This window comes from Lepidochelys olivacea (genome assembly GCF_965140295.1).
Source record: "Lepidochelys olivacea isolate rLepOli2 genome assembly, chromosome: 1".
Lineage (NCBI taxonomy): Eukaryota > Metazoa > Chordata > Testudines > Cheloniidae > Lepidochelys > Lepidochelys olivacea.
In genome coordinates this window covers 2,083,654-2,094,379 of record NC_140411.1, presented here as the reverse complement: position 1 = coordinate 2,094,379, position 10,726 = coordinate 2,083,654, and the positions used below count along the sequence as shown (strand labels likewise).

General features: G+C 47.2%; 1 protein-coding gene across 1 annotated transcript; it reads right to left on the bottom strand.

Annotated features, from left to right (window-relative positions):
• Positions 1-6,334: 6,334 nt before the first annotated feature.
• LOC311514575 (olfactory receptor 52E4-like) lies at positions 6,335-7,333 on the bottom strand (the record flags this gene model as incomplete). Its single annotated transcript, XM_084617143.1, has 1 exon — positions 6,335-7,333. One exon carries the CDS (start codon positions 7,331-7,333, stop codon positions 6,335-6,337), a length of 999 nt encoding a protein of 332 aa, XP_084473269.1.
• Between the last annotated feature and the right edge of the window lie 3,393 nt (positions 7,334-10,726).

Below are 10,726 nucleotides of genomic sequence, written 5' to 3'. Positions count from 1 at the left end.
TTACTATTCTTTCGACTCATCGGGATGGTTTGTCCCTGTAACCTCAACAGGGATTCCTTGAAATACAGCCAGCTCTCCTGGACTCCTTTCCCCTTCAAGTTAGTCCCCCAGGGGATCCTGGCTTCCGTTCCCAGAGGGAGTCGAAGTCTGCTTTCCTGAAGTCCAGGGTCCGTATCCTGCTGCTTACCTTTCTTCCCTGCATCAGGATCCTGAACTCAACCAACTCATGGTCACTGCCTCCCAGATTCCCATCCACTTTTGCTTCCCCCACTAATTCTACCCAGTTTGTGAGCAGCAGGTCAAGAAAAGCGCCCCCCCCCCTAGTTGGCTCCTCTAGCACTTGCACGAGGAAATTGTCCCCTACACTTTCCAAAAACTTCCTGGATTGTCTATGCACCGCTGTATTGCTCTCCCAGCAGATATCAGGAAAATTAAAGTCACCCATGAGAATCAGGGCATGCGATCTAGTAGCTTCCGTGAGCTGCCGGAAGAAAGCCTCATCTACCTCATCCCCCTGGTCCGGTGGTCTATAGCAGACTCCCACCACTACATCACTCTTGTTGCTCACACTTCTAAACTTAATCCAGAGACACTCAGGTTTTTCTGCAGTTTCGTACCGGAGCTCTGAGCAGTCATACTGCTCCCTTACATACAGTGCTACTCCCCCACCTTTTCTGCCCTGCCTGTCCTTCCTGGACAGTTTATAACCATCCATGACAGTACTCCAGTCATGTGAGTTATCCCACCAAGTCTCTGTTATTCCAATCACGTCATAGTTCCTTGACATCACCAGGACCTCCAGTTCTCCCTGCTTGTTTCCAAGGCTTTGTGCATTTGCATATAAGCACTTGAGATAACCTGTTGATCGCTCCTCATTCCCAGTATGAGGCAGGAGCCCTCCCCTCACAGATATTCCTGCCTGAGCTTCCTCCCGGTATCCCACTTTCCCACTTACCTCAGGGCTTTGGTCTCCTTCCCTCGGTGAACCTAGTTTAAAGCCCTCCTCACTAGGTTAGCCAGCCTGCTGGCAAAGATGCTCTTCCCTCTCTTCGTAAGATGGAGCCCGTCTCTGCCCAGCACTCCTCCTTCATGGAACACCATCCCATGGTCAAAGAATCCAAAGCCTTCTCTCCGACACCACCTGTGTAGCCATTCCTTGACTTCCACGATTCGACGGTCCCTACCCAGGCCTTTTCCTTCCACGGGGAGGATGGACGAGAACACCACTTGCGCCTCCAACTCCTTTATCCTTCTTCCCAGAGCCACGTAGTCCACAGTGATCCGCTCAAGGTCATTCTTGGCAGTATCATTGGTGCCCACGTGGAGAAGCAGGAAGGGGTAGCGATCCGAGGGCTTGATGAGTCTCGGCAGTCTCTCCGTCACATCGCGAATCTTAGGCCCTGGCAAGTAGCAGACTTCTCGGTTTTCCCGGTCAGGGTGGCAGATAGATGACTCAGTCCCCCGGAGGAGAGAGTCCCCGACCACCACCACCCGCCTCCTTCTCTTGGGAGTGGTGGTCGTGGAACCCCCAACCTCAGGACATCGCATCTCATGCCTTCCAACCAGCGGAGTCTCCTTCTGCTTTCTCGCCTCAGAGATATCATCTGGTCCACTCTCCGCAACGGTACCTGTGGAGAGAACATGAAAGCGGTTAGTTACCTGTGTCTGTGTTACTGGAACCCGGACATTCCACTTACCTCTTCTGGAGGTAACATGTTGCCAAGCTTCTTCACTGGCCTCTTGGCTCCTCTGTGCAACCTGCTCTGTATCTGTAGAGCTTTGTGCCCCTAGAAGCCTATCCTGAGTTTTGTCCAGAAAATCCTCAGTTTCTCGTATGCAACGCAGGGTTGTTATCTGTTGCTCCAGACCTTCAATCTTTTCTTCCAATATGGAGACCAGCTTGCACTTTGTACAGACAAAGTCGCTTCTGTCCTGTGGAAGAAAGACAAACATGGCACATCCAGTGCAGGTCACAACAGCTGAACCCCCCCTTCCATATCACCTTCCTACTATGAGCTTCCTCAGAGCAGTTTGCAAGATGTAAGCCTCACTGGGCTCACTCCAGGCGAACTCCCAGGCAAACTCCTTCTGTGAGCTGCTCTGCTGTCCCCCGCTGCTCAGCTGGTTTGCTGCTGCTCAGCTGGTTCGCGAAGCTCTGGCTATTTTTATGATGGCATCTGTGATGGGGCTCTGAACTGGGAGGGAAGACGGCCACCCCTCCTCTGAAGGGGGCGCACCCATGGGCTCACGGCACAGCTGCTTGGCACAGGTCATCACCACAAGGGTCTTGGCGGCAGATGGATGAATTCATGTGTGCCCCAAGGTTGAGAGCAGGGGCAGCAGCCCGGGGTAGGGGATAGAGAAGAGGAGGGGATGGTGTGACCAAGCCACTGCCCAGATTGAGACCCCACCCACGGTTTCTCCCATCATTTGGGAAAGGGGCAAGAGGTAACACCTGTGGAAGGGGGAATGGAGGGAGTTGGTGAAGGCCAATCTGTCCTCCTGGCTGGGATGGGTGCAGGGGAGTGCCCCCCCCCAATGACAGGGGATGTTGGGAGGCTGACCGAGGCAAGGAAATGGGGTACTATGGAAAAGGGACACAAGTGTTTAGGGAGGGGCATGGGTGCATGAAGCAAGGGGTCCAAGCAATGGGGGGAGCAATGGAAGGTAAGGGGAAAAGAGGGGCAAACTAGAAACCTGTGGGAGCAGGGCAGGAAAACCATAGGGACAAGCTCTGGAAGATGGGGTGGGGCAGACAAACTATCCAACCCAGGAGAGCTATGGTGTGGGAGGCAAGCTTACAACACTCCAGGCCTAGCCAGGGAAGGATCCAGGAATGGTTGTGGGGTCCTTGCTTCTCTCCAGAGGGCAGGCCAGCAGGGCCCCCCAAGCAGCAGCAGCAGCATCCAGCCAGCAGGGCAGCCAAATAAAACTGGCCGGTTGCAATAGTGAGGTGAGGGGGCTCCCTCCGAGCCAGAGTGGGAAGGACAATGGCTAATCCCCGACAAGGAATCTTCAGAGGGTTGCTGGTATGAGTATTGTGGAAACTGAACACAAAATGAAAGATTTGATGGTGAAGCCGGCAAGGGGCAAATGTGTAACAGCTCTGAAGGAACGTTGGACCTCGTGGCTCAGGAGCGTTTCTTAACCATATGTAAAGATGATGTGAAACAGTGTCGAGGGGACAAAAAGATGAAAACTGTGGATGTGATGTGTATCGGAGCAGTCACCCTGCTCCGGCTCAGCCAAAGTTAAAAGCCAGCCCTTGGCGAGGGCTGGGGCTGAGTTGCCAATCAGAAAAGGCTGAGTGGCAGCCAGTGAGGGCCAGACTGGGCCCTATAAAAAGGCTGCAGGGCCAGAAGGCAGGATTCTCTCTCCAGCCTTGGAGGGAGAAGGGCCTAGCTTGGCAAGTCCCCAGGCTGAGGCCTTGGATAAAGCCCCAAGCAGGTACTGGGGCTGCAGAGGTGTAGTGCGGGGAAAGGCAGAGGCATCTGGTCCAACCCCCTTGCCAATCATGAATGGCCTTTACGTACTGCAGTTAGCCCCAGTGAGTGGGGGCTGGATGACAACTGGCAGTAACCACTGAGGCAAGGTGGGTGTAGAGGGTTCAGGTTTCCCCGGGGAGTGGAGACCCAATGTGTGGGGGTACTGCAGTGGGCAGAACCCCAGGGTAAGGGGCACCAGGGTCCGGGAGGGACATGGGGGCCTGAGGCAGGTGAGACACTGGCCAGCAGGGGGCGCTCCGAAGCTGGAGTTGAGCTAATTCCCTGGACAACCAGCAGGAGGCGCCGCGCCGGTGAGTCTTCGCTTCGTTACAGGATGGCTTCTCTCTCTGATGATTTTGAGCAAACAGAGGCATCTAGTCTGAATAAACTACAGACACAGGTGTTTAAACATGGTGGGAAATAGGGTTCCATTTTACCTCATTCCTCTAATTCACAACCCAAATCTCCTTTAAAAGCAGATGAGTCCAGAAGGTGCGACCATTATTATTCCTCTGATCACCTGAGGAATAAACACCCTGTGCTGGGAAGAAGCAGGTAGTCCTTGCACGTTTCAGTGAGTCATAACAGGGACCATAAACTATATTCTAGCCAGAATTTCCCCAGGTAAATCCATCAGGTTTGGATAAGTTTCTTCCATGGCACATTGTGTTCATTGTTGGGCCATCCACTTGAATAGTCCATTCACATTGTGCTGGACACTCTGAATGTAAACTGCCTTGTGGGATTTACCACTATTTAACACATAGTCAATATTCGTAACTGCAAATAAAAAAACGAGACGTGCATACTAATAAGAAAATCACATTCAGCAAACTGTAGCTTTTATATTCACACCTCACACGACCTACTGTTACAAGATTTGTTGCAAATATATAACAATGGTGATATTGAATGAGGAAATGTTATTTACTCCTTGACATAACACAAGAACTAAGTGTCATCCAATCAAAGGAATAGGCAGCAGGTTTAAAACAAACAAAAGGAAGTATTTCTTCACAGTCAAGCTGTGGATAACATCTGCCATAGGATGTCATGTGGATGTGGATAACATTTGCCATAGGATGTTATGAAGGCCAAAACTATGACCTGGTTCTAGAAAGAACTAGAGAAGTCCATCAAGGGCTATTGCCCAGGATGGGCAGGGTTGTTGTCCCTAACCGCTGTTTGCCAGAAGCTGGTAGTGGGTGACAGAGCATGAATCACATGGGGATTGCCATGTTCTGTTCATTCCCTCTGAAGCATCTGGCACTGGGCACTGTTGGAAGACAGGCTTCTGGGCTATATGGACCATTGTTTTACCCAGTGTGACATTCTGATCTTCTCCTTTAGACCCCAGATGTATCTTCCCCTTCTGTAACCCAGTACACCCCACTCTCCTCCCAGAGTTGAGATACATCCCAGGAGTCCTGATGGGGTCTCTCCCTCCACAGAAGTAGTAGCAAAGTAAGAATAAACATTAAAATGTTAACACCAACCAGTAAGTGACTTCCCACAAGATGTGAGAACATGTTACTTTTAGCGGTGACTAGGTCCACTATTTATTTATTTTCCAGATATATATTGTCATAAATATAAAGGGAAGAGTAAACCCCTTAAAAATCCCTCCTGGCCAGAGGAAAGGCCTTTTCACCTGTAAAAGGTTAAGAAGCTAGGATAACCTCTCTGGCACCTGACCAAAATGATCAATGAGGAGACAAGATAGTTTCAAAGCTGGAGGGGGGAGAAACAAAGGGTCTGGGTCTGTCTATGTGATGTTTTTGCCGGGGGCAGAACAGGAATGGAGTCTTAGAACTTAGTAAGTAATCTAGCTAGAGATGTGTTAGATTCTGATTTCTTTAAATGGCTGAGAAAATAAGCTGTTCTGAATGGAATGGATATTTCTGTTTTTGTGTCTTTTTGTAACTTAAGGTTTTGCCTAGAGGGATTCTCTATGTTTTGAATCTAATTACCCTGTAAGGTATTTACTGTCCTGATTTTACAGAGGTGATTCTTTTTCCTTTTTCTTCTATTAACCTTCTTCTTGTAAGAAACTGAATGCTTTTTCATTGTTCTTAAAATCCAAGGGTTTGGGTCTATGGTCACCTACACAAATGGGTGAGGATTTTTATCAAACCTTCCCCAGGAAGGGGGGTGCAAGGTTTTGGTGAAGATTTTGGGGGGAATGACGTTTCCAAACAACTCTTTCCCAGTAACCGGTTAAATGTTTGGTGGTGGCAGCAAAAGTCCAAGGGCAAAGGGTAAAATAGTTTGTACCTTGGGGAAGTTTTAACCTAAGCTGGTAAAAGTAAGCTTTGGAGGTTTTCATGCAGGTCCCCACATCTGTACCCTAGAGTTCACAGTGGGGAAGGAACCTTGATATACATATATAGGAGGTGGAAAATGTTCCAGCAACTGGCAACGGGAGGCGAAGACAGGAGCAAGCTACAGGGGTAGGGCCTTGGGGAGAAGACACACAGCACGGGTGGAGCCTTGACAGAACAGATGGGGCAAGATTGTCATTTCAGGAGTCCAACTACCAGCAGTTGGAAAGGTGGCAACCCAGTGAATTGCACTTAGACTGATTCCCCAGTTTATCATGCTGACACAGCACAGTAAAGATAGGAATGGGTTTAATGTCTCTTGACTGTCCAGAATAGCAGCCGTGTTAGCCTGTATCCGAAAAAGAAAAGGAGGACTTGTGGCACCTTAGAGACCAACAAATTTATTTGAGCATAAGCATTTGTGAGCTACAGCTCACTTCATCGGATGCATTCATTAAATGATTCAGGGAAGAAAGCCCAGCACCATGCACCAGCCAGCTCTGCACGAACCTCAGTCTGAGAAAACATTTAGGTCCGTTTAGGAGTAAAGAGCCGGAGCAGCCTGCCCCGGATTTGTTTGGTCCTCACCCCGTAGATGATGGGGTGGAGCAAGGGGGGCACCAGGACGTACATATTGGCAATGAGAACAAGGAAGTGCAGTAGCACATTATGGCCAAACCGGTGCGTGAGAGAGGAGAAGAAATCTGGCATATACAAAGCTAAGGTGGCACAAAGGTGAGAGATGCAGGTCCCAAAAGTTTTGAGCCGGGCATCCTTTGTGGGGAGGCGGAAGATGGCCCGGAGGATCTGAGTATAGGACACAGTGATGAAAAACACGTCCATTCCAATCTCAGAGAAAAGATCGAACAGGCCGTAGTAACTACTGATGCGGATGTCAGCACAGGCCAGGTTCACCACGGCTATGTGCTCACAATAGGAGCGGGGGATGACGTTGGTTCTGCAATATGGCCACCCCCTCGCCAGGAAGGGGTAGGGTAATGCGAATATTCCACTGCGCAGCAGGACGGCCAGGCCGATCTTGGCCACAACAGAGTTTGTCAGGATGGTAGAATGTCTCAGGGGATGGCAGATGGCCACATAGCGATCAAAAGCCATGGCCACGAGGATTCCGGACTCCATGGCTGAGAAGCAGTGAAGGACGTACATCTGGGTGAGGCAGGCACTGAAATTGATCTCCCTGGTATTGAACCAGAAGATATTCAGCATTTTGGGCAGGGTGGATGTGGACATGACCAGGTCAGTGATGGCCAGCATGCAGAGGAAATAATACATGGGCCCATGGAGGCTTTGCTCCATCTTTATAATGAACAAGATGGTGAAGTTCCCCAAGACAGCTATGGTGTACATTGTGCAGAAGGGGATGGAGATCCAGATGTGGGCTCCCTCCAAGCCAGGAATGCCCAGCAGGATGAAGGTGGAGGGGTTGTTGAAGTGGGTTGTGTTGGAATCTGACATGGAATAGGGGAGACGGTGTCCAACTCTGAGGCGGAACGCTGTTTCCTGCATGTACCGTACGTTCCCCTGACTTCCTGTGTGTGCCCAGGATGCCTGGATGGAGAGAGAACGTTAATCTGAGATATTACATGCACTACTGGAGGCAATTCTCATGGGTGAAGCAGATTGTTCGCTCTTCACTCACTGAAAAATGACATTTGAATTGTTCAGAGAAAACAACTATGAACAATGACCACATTAAAGCCAATTCCACATTTTATGGGGCTCCCTGTGTTAATAAGTCCTACACTTAGTGGTGGGGAACCTTAAGAGGCACCAGCAGGAAACACAAGCCTGGATACTGGTTATCCATCATTATTCCTTAATAAAATGAGAGCCAGCATAGGGACTCCATGCTGTAGGAGTTCCCCATTCATCAAGTGGCTTGATATGTGAGAGTGGAAAAAAACAAACTTTTGTAAGACATATGCCAGGAGAAACATCCCAATTAGAACATACCTTAGGGAAAAGACCTGGGCGCCATTGACAGCAGCTCAAGAGAAACACCTGCTGATTCAGAGCAGTGGACAAAACAAAAGCAAGCTTCAGATCACTAAGAGATGAGATGGAGAATACCATGTTCTGGATATGTGCTCAGTTTTGGTCACCCAGTCTCCATGCTGGATATAGCATATCTAAAAGGAATTTCCAAGACAGGCTCTGAGAATGGGGGAGGCTGCCATATGCAAACAGATAGAAAAGTCACGGCTATGCCCCCTGATACTTGACACCATGCAGAAAAGTCTGGAACTCTTCCGTTTACAGAAGAGACAAAGAAGGGAACATATGAGAGAGGAGAGGAAAATAAAAAATATACTGATTTATGTTCCAATGGACAAACAGAGAACAGTTCCCAACCAGTACTATTTATAGACACTGAGTGCTTCAAAGGACTAATTCCCCAGAGCTGAAGAAAATTGTCAGCAAAATTGATTGGAGGAAAACATTATACAGAAAAATATGAATGAAAATTGGTCGTTCTTTGCGGAAAAAGTCATGATTGCACAGTCAACAAAGTGAACAACTTTGGGTAAAAATCCAGTTCAGTGGCAAAGGGAAGGCAGCAATTAGGAGGAAAAGAATATGTAGCAAAGGGGGAAAAGGGAAACCAGAGAGCCAAGAATACAAATGGAAAGTTATGAAAATTTATAAGGGACATTAAAGACATCAGGGAAAACTCCACATTTGGCAGGGCTAAGGATAACAAAAAAGGAGGTTATTAAGTATGTTAACAACAAGAGAAATCACAGAAAAATGTTATGGCAATTCCTGTGTTAAATGTCAAGTATTAAAAAATAAAGGGAAAGTGCTTTTTATAAAAGATTTGACAAGGTTAAAAAACAATGGAAAAGATGGTCTGGGATTAGGTTTTCTTTTTGTTTGTTTGTTTTTTTTTTAAAGTCTAGATATGTAATTAATGTCACTCAACAACAAGGTTTATACAAAACAGATCTTGTCAAATAAACCTGATTTCACCCTTTTTGGAGAGTACACATTTGTGGATCAAGGGAACGCATGTGTTGGATCAAGGGAACCATGCAGATGCAATGGACCTTGATTTCTCAGAAGCATTTGATTTAGTGGGGGAAAATACTGAGTTAAAAAATTAAACACTCTATAATATCAGTAGAGAACATGCAAAATGGAATGAAAACAAGCTAAGTGACGGATCTCAGAAAGCTGTTGTTGAGAGGCCTTCGTCAGTGAACGGGGCTGTTTGTAGTCAGGTTCTGCAGGGATCGGTTCTATGCCTGAGGCTATTCAATAATTTCATGAATGATCTGGAAGGAAGTAGAAGATCACTGCAGATAAAATTTTCGGATGACCCAAAGATTGGCAGAGTGGTTGCAATGAGGTGGCCAGGGCAGGCATACCGATTGATTTGGAGCATTTGGAATGTGGGGCCCATGCAAACAAAAAGTTTTAATACAGTCAAATGCAGAATCCTTGGAAAAGGGAATGTAGGCCCGACCCACAGGCGACAGCACTGTATTATGGAATGCAAGGACCCTGTAAAGGATTTCGGGGACATTGTGGACAGCCAACTCATCTTGAGAGCCCAGTGAGATGCTGTAGCATAAAGGGATGATGGGTTTCTCGGATACATAAACAGGGGAGAGGTGAGTTGGAGCAGGGGAAGGATTTTACCTCTGAAGATGTATAGACTTTGAAGATGTATATCTCTATAGCTTATCAAAAAGATGATCAGGCGGAAACTTTCATGGGGAGAAATCCATGCCTAGTAATGGCTCTGTAATCTACCAGAGAAAGGCTGATCAAGACCGAAGGGCTGAAAGCTGAAGCCAGATAAATTCTAGCTATAAATTAGGGCCACATCTTTAGCAATGAGGGTGATTAACCATTGAGACACACTGAGAAGGGAAGAAGTGAATTCTCCAACTCCCCACGTTGGCAGATTGAGACTGGATGCTTTTCTGGAAGATCTGCTTCAAGGGTCTACACCAGGGTTAGGATGATATAGCTACATCTCTCTGGGGTGTGGATTTTTTTGCTGTTTCAAAAAAGGCAAATGCAATGTTAGGTTATATGAGCAGAGGTATAACATGCCAGTCACAGTACATGATCGTATTCCTCTACTCGGTCGGGGTTAGGTCTCAATAGTAATGTGTCCAATTTTGCTCACCAATGTATAGAAAGGAGGTAGATAAACTGGAAAGGAGCCATAGGCAAGAGAGAAAGGTTATGCACAGGATGGAATGCAAGCCGTAGAAACCGGTATGTTTATTTGGAAAAGTGGAGATTAATATGGGACAAGATAGTGAACTTCAAATACTTGAAAGGCTGCTATAAAAAGGTGGAGGAAAGTTATTCTGTCTTACATTGAGAGAGGCAGGACAAAAGGCAATGGGTTGAAACTCCAGCATAGCAGATTTAAATTAAATTTCAGGAAAATCTTCCTAACTTGAAGTACAGGAGGCCAATGGAACTGACACCCAGGGAAGTCATGGAATCTCCTCCTGTGGAGGTTTTCCAAAGACGTGTGAATAGCCATCAGTCTTAGATGACTAAGACAAAAGAAATCTTGCATCTTGTCAGGGGGTTAGATAAGCTGTCCTTTGCCTTCCCTTATAACTCTATGGCTCTATCATTCTATAATGCAAAATCCTAGTGTAGATCAGGCCTTGGTCACACACAAGCCTTTCGGCTCAATACAGAGGTAAATGAGTTGTAATTAATGGGCCTGTGCATTACAGGAGGTCAGACTGGATGATCACATGGTCCCTTCTGACCTTAAACCCTATGGATCTATTGATAGAGAAAGTAGATCAGGCATTTATGTTTAATGTGTCTCATAACATGAACAAGGGAGCATTTAGTTAAATAGAAAGTCTGAACATACTACAACGAGAAAAGAAATTGCTAACATAACCCATATTTGGCCTG